The sequence below is a fragment of the Zingiber officinale genome, chromosome 2A (genome assembly GCF_018446385.1).
Source record: "Zingiber officinale cultivar Zhangliang chromosome 2A, Zo_v1.1, whole genome shotgun sequence".
Lineage (NCBI taxonomy): Eukaryota > Viridiplantae > Streptophyta > Magnoliopsida > Zingiberales > Zingiberaceae > Zingiber > Zingiber officinale.
This window is the reverse complement of record NC_055988.1, coordinates 44687132-44702613: the sequence shown is the minus strand read 5'-3', so window position 1 is coordinate 44702613 and position 15482 is coordinate 44687132. Positions and strand designations below refer to the sequence as shown.

General features: G+C 32.6%; 1 protein-coding gene across 1 annotated transcript in view; it reads right to left on the bottom strand.

The window, feature by feature from the left end:
- Positions 1–355: 355 nt before the first annotated feature.
- The window catches only part of LOC122041085 (ubiquitin carboxyl-terminal hydrolase 4-like), a 35540-nt gene continuing 20413 nt past the window's right edge, over positions 356–15482 (bottom strand). Inside the window, exons 3-6 of the mRNA XM_042600654.1 lie at positions 2037–2135; positions 1716–1901; positions 1434–1615; positions 356–966 (exon numbers count right to left, since the gene is read on the bottom strand). Coding sequence (XP_042456588.1) covers positions 567–966; positions 1434–1615; positions 1716–1901; positions 2037–2135 — 867 coding nt within the window. The 3' untranslated portion in view covers positions 356–566. The remainder of the gene's footprint in view (positions 967–1433; positions 1616–1715; positions 1902–2036; positions 2136–15482) is intronic.

Genomic DNA, 15482 nt, shown 5'->3' with positions numbered 1-15482 from the left:
TATTTTTTTATTTAAAAATTGATTCATAAACTTAACGATCATATTCACGAGTTAACGAGCTAAATATTATAAAACTTGAACTTAATTTGTTCATCTTAACGAGTCTCATTAAACGAGCTCAAATAAATTTTTTATCAAATCGAACTTCGAATAGCTTAGTTCATTTAAACCCCTAATATTTACTACCAGTTAAATATTACATTTAAAAAGTTTATATCAATTAAAAATTATTCGAATTCATCAACTTTCCGTTTTAAATTTGATTACAAATTATTTTCAATTTATAAAGCTCGAGTTTCTGAAGGAACAAACTTCGTATATGAAAATTTTAGAAACCCATTTTTTTTTCTGCATGTATGTTGAGCTGGATCGACGTAATTTATTTCCTAAAACTCTTACATCACACTTGGCCCATTAATTTCTACCTTATTGTAAAAGAAATGGACAGTGCCTTTCCACCGTCCACTGTACATTGCAATAACCAAATTTGGCATCTCTCAAGAGCTTCTGATTTGTTACATAAAAATGGCCAGTAGAGAACAAATTTGATATAATTATCAAACTTTCTATCTGAACTCCCCTCGAGACTCGTAAAATAATATGTAGCCGTGATCAGTGTTGCCTGAATACTCTTGAGAAGATCCATAGAATGTCTGCACGGTGGATTCATCAATCATCTCCACATTTTCATCGTCAAATAACAACCAGTGGTTGTGGGTTTTGACAAGGCTGACATAGTGACCATGGTTTGGACCGCTCCCTACATGGATCACAACAGCAAATAGCGAATACTCTGAGTCGGCATCTTCAACTGTGTTACTAAGTTTCAGCTCCATAGGGAACACAACCCGATAGCACAGCTTCTTGTATCGGCCAAGCTGTTCCATGTACTTGAAGCGCTTGAGGTGTATGACAAGGATATGTGGTGGCTTCTTGATCTTCATTCTCTTCTGGGCTTCCTGTAAACTGCAAAGGGAGTAACAAAGTGGACTTCAGACCAAATTACCACTAAATTTTCCAAAGGAAGTTGCAAGTACAAAATGTCAATGAATTGTGACAAACTTTATTATGCTATGACAACATTACTAAAACGGAATGTGTTGCCTCCTAGTTCAGTATGATATGGCATTCCATAGTAAATAAATATTAATGGGTTGCAGTGTTGGAACAGGATTTCATTTATAAATATCAAATTTATTTTGGTTTGTTTAATATTAAGGCATCTCATGCAAACCAGTATTGCTAATATCTTTCTTACTCTTGCACAGAAAGCAAAAAGTGCTAGTTCAGTACCATGAAGCAAAGATACAGAATCTCTAATAAGTTGTCAGGTGTGACAAAAGCACATAATACCTATTGAAATGTTATCATAACCAAATACTTATTTTCCTATCAGTGAACACACTTATTAACTTGGGATGAAACTTAGGTACCTGCAACACTTGTCACAGAAAAACTTGTCCTCAGCATTTAAAGTCTCTGTCGAACTAAAGTTCTTGAGGCAGCTGGTTATTGAACTATTCTGCTCAATATCAAGGCTCAAGTCAAAAAATGTCTCATCCCTTGCAGTGACAGTTTCACAAAGTAAGCACCGTGTTTCATTAGTCAATATTCCCTATAAAAAAGAAATATAGTTAATGTTAGCATCATCATGCGTAGTTTAAGCAGCTTTTCAACCATCTCACCAAAAAACAAGGAAAAAAAAGGTGCATTACCTGAAAATTCTTGTGAACCCATGTACTGAGTGGTTCTTTAAGTGCACCGTTCCCTACAGAATGGCTTGGCCCATTGGCAACATTGCCAGACGGCGAAGTTTCCTTGGAACTCTTCCCAGCACTGGACTCTTTTTCAAGAATATCAACAAGCTCATTCAGCAAGAAATTCAAAAACTCATGAGCATCCTGCACAAGCCCAATCACAATCATTTGAATCTCAAATTAGGAAGAAAAAACACAATTCTAAATAAGCAGCAGCAATGTGATCATCAATTCTAAATAAGCAGCAATGTGACATGATCTTAAGCAAAATTAAACTACCTGGTGCATGTAACTGCGGAAGTACTCATTCTGTTTCTTCACTCTTTGCACAAAGCGCTTTGGAGCAATAACACCGGTTTTTTTCTTTTGAGAACTAATCTGGTTAAGTATAGAGACATGAGTTCATTGTGCAGTAACATTCAGATAGAACAAACAGTCAAAAGTATGGTCTATTGGCCTTAATTATCATGAGGCGATATTGTTTTGCAAAAAAAGTACCACAATCAACTTCAGGCAATTTGGCATGAACAGTAAAAAATGAGCAAGTATTACTATTGAATACAATATAATACCTGATCAAAAAGGTTCTTTCTAAATATTATAATAACTCATAGGCAATACCAGCTTATTGAGTCAAACTACAAATCCAACACAAAAAAGTTTTGGGTGGATGCTATTGCTCAGGATCAGCAGAGCTTCAAACACTTTAAACCAAAAAACAAGTTTCAATAGATCAAGATGTGATTATATATGCAAGCAGTTAAAGCTTTACTAAGAATCATACTGCCAGATTTACTTCAGAAATCTTACGTATATGCTCATGATAGATATGGCATTTGACAGGATAACACTCCAAGTATGTAGATCTTAAGAAGGTTCACTCTTTTTGGTAATTAACAAAAGAATTCAGAAGATGCCAAACACACAAAGTCCTTGGACCAAGCATTTGCTTTCAATGCTGCAAGGAACATTGAGTACTTTGGTAAAGGGAAGATAAAAATTATAAATGCAACAAATGATTGCCTGGCTATTTTGAATACCCTTTTGGAAATGTCTGTACACCATGTGGTAGGATAGGAGATAATCACGGTAAAGAGTAAAAGACTGAAGCCTCATTAGTGCAGATTTATCTCCAAGTTTCCATATTATATAGAAATGGTGATCCAAAAGAACCACATGCATAGCCTAACATGGTAGCCTTGTCACAAATTATCATTTGTTCAATACCATATCGACATTCATTTAGAAAAGTAAATTAGCATTCAAAGAAAAACTACAAATTTGATGGAGGAAAATAATCAACTAGGAAAATGCATTACAATGCTAAGAGAAAATATTCAACATTCATGTAAAACAGTATTTAATATCAGGATTTATTACCATTTCAATCCCATAGCTTACCTTTTGACTCTACATTAAATCATACTCTCAACTCAACAAGTTTTTATCCTCATAATTTGCTTCAATATAGTCTTCAACATTTATAGTTTCATATTTTTGCTTACCCTACTAAATTATCACAAGTTTCTGACAATCAATAATTTATCGACCTAAATTTTCTATAAACAATCCTGAACGTCAGAGATTTTAAAACTGATAATGTTGATGGTGCATCAGATAATAATGAAAGATAATACTACCTCCATTCAATTTGTAAGTCTTCCCAATAAATTTATGTTTATTTTTACTTTGTAGCATAATTATGTGGAAATTTCATTTTTCCTTTAATAAGTATTTAAGAGTTAAAAGACAATTAAATATTAGAACAAAATGTATCTAAATATAATTAAAAGATAATTTGATACTAGATTAAAATTGTATCAAAACGTGATTACAAGTAATATAATTATAAGCCCTAGAATAGATAAGCGCTACAAGTTAGGTGATGACTTGGACTACGTTATCTCTTCCTATTATATCAGACACTCCCCCAAAAGATATATGTTTCATGCCTAGTTAGTAACACAAACATAGATTTACAGTATTGATACAAATAAATCAACAATTTGTTCATCAGAAAAGGAATATAGCATGCTTGCTTAAACACAATATCATCATAAATTATGTGACAAACAACCAAGATACATTTAGTGTGTTCATGAAACACTTGAGTATTTGCAATGTGCTAGATTACTTGCAATGTAGATGGTTGTTAAAATGATATGCGTATTCATCAGTTCCTTACTACTAAAACCAAAGTCATTGAGGAAAGACTTGATCCACATCATCTCATTTGTTATGTGTATTATTATCATATATTCTACTCCAACAGTGAACTATGTTCCAACAATTTGTTTTTTTTTTTTACTTTTCCATGTTACTATGTTGCCTCCAACATAATCGCCCTTTAAGTAGAACTTTTATTATGATAAATAATCAACATTAGAAAAAACATCAATATTAAAATGCTCATCCTTCTTATAGAGGATAATTATTTAGGAAGCAAAATGACCTTTTTATTAGGATAAAGGGGGACTAAAACCTTCATGATTTCTAAATTCGACAAATTTTTCTCTTACTAATAGTTTTCTTGTTGTCAGTATTCACATGTGCAATGTGACTCTTTATTTCTCATTCAATTTATTAGTTTCTCAAATGATTTACCAAATTCTAGAATGATTTTATTGAATATTCAACTCTTCCTTAGGCTTTAACTTCCATTTGACCTGATTTAGAACAACGTCAGTTCTAATTTTTCATATTACTATTATTGACACCAGATAAAATAGCAATTATTCTGGAGGTTGGGTCTCAAAGAGTAATTTTAGAGCAGATAAGAAATCATCAAATGTAGAGAAGCCGTCGCTGGTTAGCTAAATAAAATTGATTCAAAACAAAAAATAATGCCCTAATATCAACTAAATAATTGTTTAAATAGACCCAAAATCCTATGAGTAAAAGACAAAAAAAACCTTCAGAGCCTCTGAAAAGACTTTAAACTACGTTTTTTGGGGCCGAGACTAGGCCATTACGAGTTCTACCTCTAACTAATTATAAATCTTTGAACGAATTTCGATTTAATATATTATAGGTCACGTGGTTCAATCCGAGTCTCTAAATACTCGGATCCTCTTGCATCAATTATCCATACAATATAATGGTTAATGGATTTGAGTTATAATGAATCATTTGACCTAATATGTCAGTATGTATAGATAGGTATTAGTCATATAGGAACATCTATTTTATAATATTGATTGATGAATTCCAACAAACAATGAAACCTATTAATTTTATTCATTATAATAACTTCAATTGATCCTCTGCACCTATCCTTATTCAATTTTACTTTGCATTATCACACTAAAGATTTGGCTCAAGATTGCCCAATTTTAGGGTTTCTTTGAATCTAGAAATTACTACTTCGTAAATTTCCTTAGTAAGGATGAGCCCAATTAAGTTTGTAGAATCTACTAATTTCATCATATCCCCCTTAATACCAAGATCCACTTGAATTTTTCTGTGTTTTTTGTTTGTTTGGACATGTTTAATTCGTAATTTTTTTTCTCCTTTGAAAAAGTGTATTACATGCTCCTATCTCACTTTTTTCATCTTCCTCCTATCCATTCATATACATACATATTGTAAGAAACGAGATTTCAAATGGTTTCAATAAGAAATTATTCTATCATTGATGTATCAACAAATTTAAAATTGACAAGTATATCCAAGATATATACTTTTCCACCACATTTCATTTTTATATTACAACATCAAATAGAGGAATATCAATACTCATTTTTCTCATCCTATCTCTTCCTTTTCTAAATCAAACTACAAAAGTATCCCATTTTAGTTTAGATTGTATCTTTTCTTCATTCTTATTTTTTGTTCTTATCTTGCCAACTATTATTACTATAATTATGTATATGATGCAGCACTGGAAGAGAGCTAGATTCTTTAAAAGTATGTAGAGTAGGATTCTGCAATTTAGTGGTAAAGAAGTGCAAAAAAGTTGTAGAAACCTAAGCATCACACCATCATAGAATCTAACAACATTTCTTAAAAACTATTTTTTCTATTTCATACTCAAGCAGTACAACAAATATTGATGGATTCTTCCAAAGTAGAAACATAAAAGGTTCATAAATATACACATTAATTTAACTCAACTTTTTTTGACTAAATTAAAGTTTTAATGACTTTTTTAATTGAAGCTTCAATTCTCAAACTTTGATGTCAAATATTGGAACTGTTAGATATTACATTATTTCCAAAACATACTTATCACTTTCCAAAGTATGATAAATTAAAATTTGGGCTTTGGAATCTTTATTTCTTCTAGAAGAGATTGTCACTTGTTTGTATCAACTCTCCCTGACTAAGAAAAACTCATTATTGGTGAGTTAAAAAGCATAGAATCTTTAAAAAAGATCTCACTTCCACTGTTAGAAATTATTATCAATAAACCATTCCATGTGCATTTAGAAAGGGATAGTATCTTCTATTTAACAAGATACATCTAATAACTGCCACCCTTTTCTAACACAAACCAATGGTCGATTACATCTTCAATTTCTTCTTTCAGTGTAGGAACTGATAGCAAGCAAGCATTAGGTTCATTACTTACCATCACATCATTTTCAAAATATAAGATGAGATACTCAATTTTGAAGATGTTGCTAATACCCATGTCTACTAGCACATTAAGGGCATAAGCATTAGAGTTTATTTTCTTTAGAACTTCATAAGCAGCAGCATACCTTAAGTGAAGTTTCTTATAAACCCTTTTTGGATATCATTTTGGCCTTATACAAACTATAATCATACCACCTTCATGAAATTCTCATTTCATATCATCATAAGCCATCTTTCATTACTTATAACAAATTTTCAGCTAACATCATCATGTCATGTATATCTTATATGTGCTTGCTAAAAGCACCAGCTTTAGCACCTGGTCTTGCCTCATAGTAAAGGAACTGAATAAATTACCTTTCTAAAAGCATACCTGTAACAATGTTAAATGGACTACATCCAATGGACCTATTCAAAGAATTGTTATATGCCAATTTAACTATAAAAAGAATTTGATCCTATGTGGTAACATACTCAATAACCAGGTAGCAAAGTAAATCATCCAAACTTCTATAAACAACCGCTATATATCATTTTTTAAGGTAGAAAGAAGAAGAAACCTTTAGCATCTTATTTATCATTTTCCATAAAGTTCACCAAAAGTAGCTTGTGAACTTCACATCTAGATCGGGCACAATTGTTAATGGAAAACTATGAAGACCAATAACTTCCTTAAAGAAGACACATGTTCTCTAATGGTTATAGTCAAGTTAAGCACAAAATCCATGCTTAGATCCTACCATGATTTGTGTGGCACAAGTAGAAAATTTGTATTTTTTCTTTACTTTAAATAGTGGGCTTGTGCAATATCAAGAAACAATCTTGGCATTATCTTTTATAAGGCTAAGCCAAAATAGTCTTATTCCTTCAAATTGACCTACTACCCCTCTAGCATGTAACTCCCATATTCCCTTCTCAGAAGAGAAGTATTAAACAAACAAAATTGGATTCTCTTAAAGAGATAGTCATTACTTGTTTTGTTCATGAAGAGAAGCATTCAACAAATAAAGTTGTGTTCCCTTAAAGAGATAGTCATTATGCAGTGACAATTTTGAGAATTCCCCATGTCTAGCAAACAAGGCAGTAAATATAATGCTGAAATCTTTACATGAAGAATAGTCTTTCTTGAGTAGTTCAAACCCCAACACTTGTGCAACCATAGAAGAAAGAATATATCAATGAGTGCATCAGCTGCCTTGTTTCAACACCTGCGTGTTGATTACGAACATATATTCTTTCAAGGAGACTCATTTCTAGTGTTGCTTAGTTTCTTTGAGAGTTGATGTATGAAAAGCTCATTGATGAGAAGGAGCTAGTATGGCCAATATCCAAAAGTTTGAACTACTGCATAAAATTTTGTTATAAGTGGAATAATGTTATTTTGTCTCATTCATCTTTTCCCTAAAATATGCAATAGGATGTCCTTGGCTTAATACGTCTCCAATATCATCATTACATACATCACATGCCACTTTTGAAAAATCTAGTAATCGAAAAATTGATGTTTCAACCAATCTTTCCTTCTTGAAAAGCTAGTAAAGTTGTGTTGGCCCATTCTTCATACAATCACTAATACGGGCCATAATATGCCGAAAGTTTTTATGAATCATTGATAAAACATTGCTAGTCGATAAAATCTCCTGATTTCTTGTAGTGTCCTAGATAACAATCTTCTTGAATGACTTTATTTTGGATCTTCCTATAAACTTTGACATCACATAAACCAAGAATACTATAAATGAAATCATGAATAAGTATTTCTTCAAATTTATGTAGAGCTTCTCCCTGTGAAGAACTCTTATAACTTGTTTCAAATGGGTAACATGATCTTCTCTACTCTTACTTTATATTAGATATTATTGAAATAAATAAGAAATTTTTTGATAAATTGTTGCAGTGTCTTATTCATAAAGCACATTCTAGGAGTGTTGAAAAAAAAAACAAAAAGGCATGACAAGTCATTCATCTCTAGTCTTAAAAAGTTGTCTTACATTCACCTCCAAGCCTTATGCGTATTTGATGATATCCACTTCCCAAATCAATTTTTGAAAATATACGAGAACCAACCAATATATCCAACATATCATCAAGGCGGAGAATCAAGAATTAACATGTAATGGTGATCTTATTGAACGTACAACTGTCAACATACATGTGTCAACTACCATCTTTCTTTGGTGTCCACAATGCAAGGACAACATATGATCTTAAAGTTTGACAAATTAAACCCTTGGACAATAGTACATCCACTTGTCTTTTCAATTTTGCATGGCCACTTGGATTTATTTAATAAGTTGGTACATTAGGCAATTGTGAATCAAGTATCAAGTCAACAACATGCTAAATTTTTCACATAGGTAAAAGCTCGTTGGGTAATTCTTTTAGAGCCACATCATACAAATAATTTAGTAACATAGTGATATTTGGGGGAACTAAGGAAGTTTTGGCAAGCTTCTTTGATTAAAAGAGTATATATAACACTAGTCTCTTTTCTCTCTTGCTAAAAAATTTTCTTGGTCAAAATGTGAAGACAATTTGTACCCCTAGCAATAATGTTTACCTTCACTTGTCTGTATTTCTTCATTTTAGTAGTGTGCATTGGTTTCAACAATTCTTTCTTGTAGTTGAACATAATAGTATATGTTTTTTCCTTACCACAATGATGCACATATTGATCATACAACAAAGCTCTCCCAAGTATAAGAGTTACTTTCATAGTGATAATATCACACTAGATAGATTCACCAAAATTTTCACAAGAAAGTGAAATAAGACAGTTTTGTTACAAGAACAGAGGTATTATCTATCCAACCTTGTATGGTTGTGAATATGGTTGCGTAGAAAGTATAAGATGCTCCACCATAGATGCTGAAACAACATTCATGCAGCTTCTTCCATCAATGATAAGCATGTGTACTTGATCCCCACTAGATGTTTGTCGCTAATCTTCACCCTCAACTTTTGGGGTAATGCTCAATTTCTGTTTAGGACAATTGTAAGTAATGTGATCTAGTTGCAGGCACTTGATACATTTGTTGCCCTTGTTTATAGATTCAAGTGGTTTTGAAGGTGGTTTGATTTCATGGATCCTTTAGTTCTTTGAATTAGCTGCTAAACCTCCAAGCTTCTAATTAAATGGATACCCAAGTATTCCATTTCCAATGCAACTTAAAAAGCCTGTTCCAGGCTATAAAGTTGTTATTTCAACAATTCTGTTCTAATTTTAGACCTTAGACCATCCTTAAATCTAGTAAGAGTTTATTATGGTTCTTCAACAACTTGACTCCATCGACCTTCTACATATATCCACGTTGTTCTACTTTAATGTAATCACATAATTTATCATAACAATTTGTTGGCAAATAATTCTCTAATAGCTTAGCCTTCATCTCTTATAATCAGTTAATTGGTGGTCGTCTCATTCTCCTTATGTCTGCTTCAACACTAGTCCACCATATTTTCACTAAACTCACAAACTTCATTCAAGCAAACCTTACTTTCCGATCATTTGTCACGTCGTACCAATCATAATATTATTCTATTATTGCAAGCCAATCAACAAAATCAGTGGGATCCACTTTCCCTTCAAAATATAGCACCTCAGTTCAAATTTTCTTTGTCATATCCCTGGCAGCATCTTGATTGTTCTTTGTTTTAAGAAATCCTCTAGCCCACTCAAAAAGTTATTGCTGTTGAAGTGTAGGAAACCATTGTTGTTTGCTCGAGATGTTTCTCCTTACTCTTCTTGGACTTGATCACTTTTAGACTACGAAATTGGCGCCTGAACACCATTTAGACGAATTTGCATTCATCAAGTTGTCTATCATGCGAATGAGTATCTCATCTTGACTATCAGTTAATTTTCCTCTAAATCTCCTACCTGATTTGACAGGCAGATTAGTTTAGACTCTGATACTAAAATATGATGCAATACGAGAAGAGAGCTTAATTGTTTTAAAGTACATAGAGTAGGAATCTAAAATTTAATGGTAAACAAGTGTAGAAAGGATAAAAACTTAGGCATCACACTTAAGGAATCCAAGGCATCACAAAATCTAAAAAAATATCATAAGAACTCAATACTCTATTTCATATTCTAGCAGTACAGAAAACATAAATATTTATACTGGTAGATGGACTCATTGAACATAGAAAACATAAAGAACTCAAATATATACCTTAACTGATGAACTCTTGACTAAATTAAAGACTCATGATGACTCGTTTAATTGAAGCGTCAATTTCTCAAACATTTACTTTTCAATATTCCAACTCTTCGTCTTTCCAAACTTCGATTTTCAAACATTGAAACTATTGGACTATCACATTATTGGCTAAATAGGCTCATCATTTTTCTAAGTATGACAAATTAAAAATTGGACTTTGGAGTCTTTATTTCTACACTTGTAGACATTTAAAGGAGACTACCACTTTCCTCCATCAACACAATTAGCAATCAAGTTATAACTTACTATCTAATAACAATTAAATTCCCATGTTCTTATAGAATTGCTTTAAAAATTTACTTTTTATAAAAAAAGCATTCTAATTTACAATTGAGGAGCTCTCATATTAATCAGTTCCATTCCTCTTGTCAATGCATCTACACAAAGTTATGGCTCTAACTTCAATATTTCCTATCAGTTATTGTGTGGTTCACAAATTACATTAATTTGGATTGATGATATCTTGATGAGGTACTATATCAAATAAAGAGTAAGTGATATGTTTTCCTACACTTAAGAACAACTTGTGTAACCAACCACTCACAAAATTGTTCAAACAAAATTCAAGAACTAGATTTAAAATCATAAATTGCCTTTCTAACCTTCATACTCTAGTCTCCCCTAAGTAAGATACCCTAAAGGATGATGATTGTTTTATACTAAGAGTTCAGAATTATTAATGTTAGGAGTTTAGTCCCACATTAAATGTTAAAAGACAAGGTGACGATATTTGCCTAAGTTGAACTAATACCAGCAAAGACTGAGTTAATCTTATACAAAGCAACTAGTCAGCTCATATAGCTCAATGAATAAGTTTAAATAAGTAGAGATTCAAACAAATCACCTAGAAATAAGTTATGACCATTAAAAAATGCATTAAATGGATTAAAGGCATGTCAAAGAAAAGGAGAGAATAGATTGAAATTTTATTAAATAAAATTTATTGTCAAATTCAATTAATCAAACAATCTCTTCCTGGATCTTAGTTTGAATACTAGAGAAGTCATATACAGGAAGCCAAGATAGACCTTAATGCTCTTGTAATTCTAGATTAAATGTTTCACCTCCTCGCCACCTAAGATTCATTGTAAGATTAATGAATTAACTTTGTTTAGTAAGCATCTCATCCAGACAACACTATTGATCAAGAGGGAATCAAGTATCCTCAAAATCCCTAATGTTTTACTATTTTTAATGTCTACCATTTTGATGTCACCAGTCCTATAGCCATACTCAGATTCATTGACAATCTTATCCCACTACCCATAACAATTTTGAAAACCATGATTTCACGTTTAGAGTTATATGTTTAATACAATAAATATTTTTACACTATGTAATGGCCCTCTAATAATGAGATTAAAATAATATTTTTTTTCCATCCTAATTAACATGGTATCAAAGTTTCTCTCCTTTGGAGTTAGGCTTTCCTAAAGGAAAGTCTCAGGGGTATAAGGTATTGTAATGTCCTCCCCTCTTTTAAGAATGAGATCAAAACAATATTTCTTCTCTTCCATCTTAATCAAGCCTCCCTCCTTCCTTTTAGAGTTAAATTTTTCAAAAGATAATTCCTATAGGGGAGGTTGTCATCTCAATGATGACACCTCCTATATATCAATACTCCACTTATTTATCAATAATGAGATCAAAGCAATATTTTTCTATCCTAATCAACATGATATTAAAGTTTCCCTTCTTTGGAGTTAGGTTTTTCAAAAGGAAACTCCCATGGGTGAGGTAGTCAATTTCAACAACCTCCCCTCAATATTGAGATCAAAACAATATCTCTTCCATTTTAATGGAGCCTCCCACCTCTCAAAGTTAGGTTTTTCAAAAGGTAATTCTCATAGGGAAGGTAGCCATCTCAATGATGGCCTCCCCTTACCTATCAATTTTCTAGCACTTCCTCTCTCTCCTCTCTCTCTCCCTCTCAACTCAATTCAGCACCTCTCATCACATGTAGGACAGTTACTCATCAAGTTCCGCATCTCTATCATCTCTTGCTCATTGAGATAACCTTAAATTCTTTCGTATCAAAGGTGACGAGGATGTAACCCATTCCACCTAAGGATGAGTGTAAGAACTATGAGCTTGAGAGAAGCTCCCTCAAATAGAGAAGCTCCCTCAAATACCATTCTTCATCCTCCAAGTCTTTTTAGCAGTCATCATTACCTGAACACCCTTTTCTCTGACACCCATTGCTCATCTAACCTGTGTCAGCCTGATTGTATTTGGTACCTCAGATAAGCAGTGATCTCTAGAAGAATTCATAAGAGAGTCACTTTGTGCTTGTTACCTACTCATGCTTTGGCATCATCTACCACTTCTACTAAACTTCTAGAACTACTTGATGATGACAAAAACAAGCAACTTCTTTTGCAGTTTCCACCTTTTCTGCATTCCTCAAAAACTCTTAATCCTGCAACCTCCAAATTGCTAGGATTCAGACCTTTATCACCCTTCAAGTCCTTGTCTTTGAGGCATCATCCCCTCCAGAGCCACATGGATACTACAGCTAGTGGCAAAGACTTAAAGGATCAAGATTGACTTTACTCAGCAACTACTACTGCCTTTTCCTCCTGATCATGTTCTAAGTATTCATCATCACCCAACTCTTGCAATTCCTCTTTGATTGTAGCAGAATATGCTGAGTCCTTATACTTCTTGTTCTTCCCACAATCTGCAATCCCCAACCTCCAGTCTTCGGTTCTCTTCCCAACAATAGTGTCAAAGGCCTGGAATTCTCCATATACCAAGTCTTCTAGTCAAGTTGCGAAATTTCTGATCCATTCTCCTATGCTTCATAATCTACCTAGTCTGAGAGTTTTTCTAACATATGTTATGTGAGTTTTGCATTCGTTCTTCCAAAACCTAATTTGACATGCTTGGTAGCACAACTTTCCATAAGATCTGCTTGCCCTCTCATTTCCACTTATGTTGTGTCCTGTGAGACATTATTTTTTCAATCGGTCCTAGGACCCTTGTTCAACATTTTTTTTGTCTTTCCTCTGTCTAATACATGCTACCAATGCTCCTACAAAAAGGAATCTCCAAAATCTCACCTCATCATTCCAGTTAACTCCGTGACCTCATCTAGCACTTTCCTTCTCCCTTTTCATCAATCCACCACATGCTGATCCTGCAGCCATTAAGAGAATTTCACACTAGAGACTTTTTAGGAATCTTTCTATATCCTCTCTCCTTCAACAAGTTGATATGAAGTTAAAGGATTGGTATCTGCCATGTATTATGTTTTCAACTTCATCATGATCATGTCTCAGTTTTTGTGACCTTTTTAATTTATGTAACAACATGGATATATCTAAGAACAAGAACAATGTAATATTAATGATATGGAATGATATAGAGTAGTAGATGGTTCTAATAAGAGTTTAGGAATGTCAGTGAAGGTAATACGGTTTTAGGAGATGTTCCAAAGAGTCTAAGAAATTAGAGTAATCTCAATGAAGATGACATCAGAAGAAGACAGCCAATCTGAACAAATAGCCTTGCAAGTGCTGGAATACCCCAAAAAAGTATGAGCGGATTTAGGACTAAATTTGTCATGTCTATGACCAAGGGCATGAACTAAGAACAATTTGTTGAGCAAAAAAAAAAATGAAATGGAATTTTACTAAGTAAAAAAAAAAGACACAATAAATAATATGAGAAAAGAACCAAGGTTTAAAATTTTGAGTGTTGATGTTTCGGTCTTTGGCTAGAACTATACATACGGTATGGTCAATTTAAAAAAGATCTTTAATAAATATTTGAGAGCAATATGTACATATTCAATTAGATAAATTTAGTCTACCGCAATTTGAGAACTTTGAAGGAGATTTTGACAATTATAAAATGCCAAAATAGATATATATTAAAAAAGATAAACTTCAAGGGGAAAAAAGCATAGATCACTAGAAATAATCTTTTGCCTATAGAGTTACAGTGTTTACATTATGTCTCATATTATATTTTTGGTTAGATAAACAAATCCACCATGCATGAGATGTGTGTCTACATCTAGAAATTAGATCTATGTCAAACTTGTGTTCATCTAAATTATTACTTGTATTAGTTACAATATTTTTTCTGCAAGAATTCTCAAAATGAGATTAAAATCTTTTGGTGTAATCTTTTTAATCCAAAAGAGAAAAAAACAAAATCATTCTTTTTTTCTTTTTCAAAATTTATACCAAAAATATATTATCAACTGTCCTACTGAACCTTGTTGCCTACTCATCTTCATATTGTTGTCATTTGACAAGTTACAAAAATTAACTCATCATATCTATCTCATGCAAAACAAGTGTCACAGTTACACATAAGAGTTCCAAGCAAAGGTTTTCAATCAATTTGGTTTAGTTTAAATTTACTTAAATGAACTAACAAAAATTAAGTATAAATACTGACCAAATATGCCATATGCATGATCCACACTTTGTTAGCTGCATATGTTGTTATATTTGAGAGGTGTTCTAAGGCAATCGCCTTAGATATTGTATTATTTATTAGATAAATAAAATTTCTTATTTGAGTGTGCATTCTATATGTATATGATATTGACTTTATACTCAATTAATGAAGTCTACAATACAATGCATATCATGAGAGAGAAATTGTGATTGAATCAAATTAGTGGGTCTCTTTTCATATGTAGTTATGAATGTACTGAAATATTTCCTAATCGATGAATTGATGAGATTGGACATCATCGATTCTGTAAGACTAGCATATGTTATACTCCCTTGGTTTAACGAAGTTGTCGGTCCTCACTAGCCCGAAACATTAGGATGTTAAGAGTTAACATATGGATGTTGGTTAAGGGTAGTTAATTCATTGGATGTGACCTGCTATAAGACTTCATGTGGTTCTCTACATGTCGATGAAGATCTCATTACAACTTGAGTGCAAGTTTCCTTAG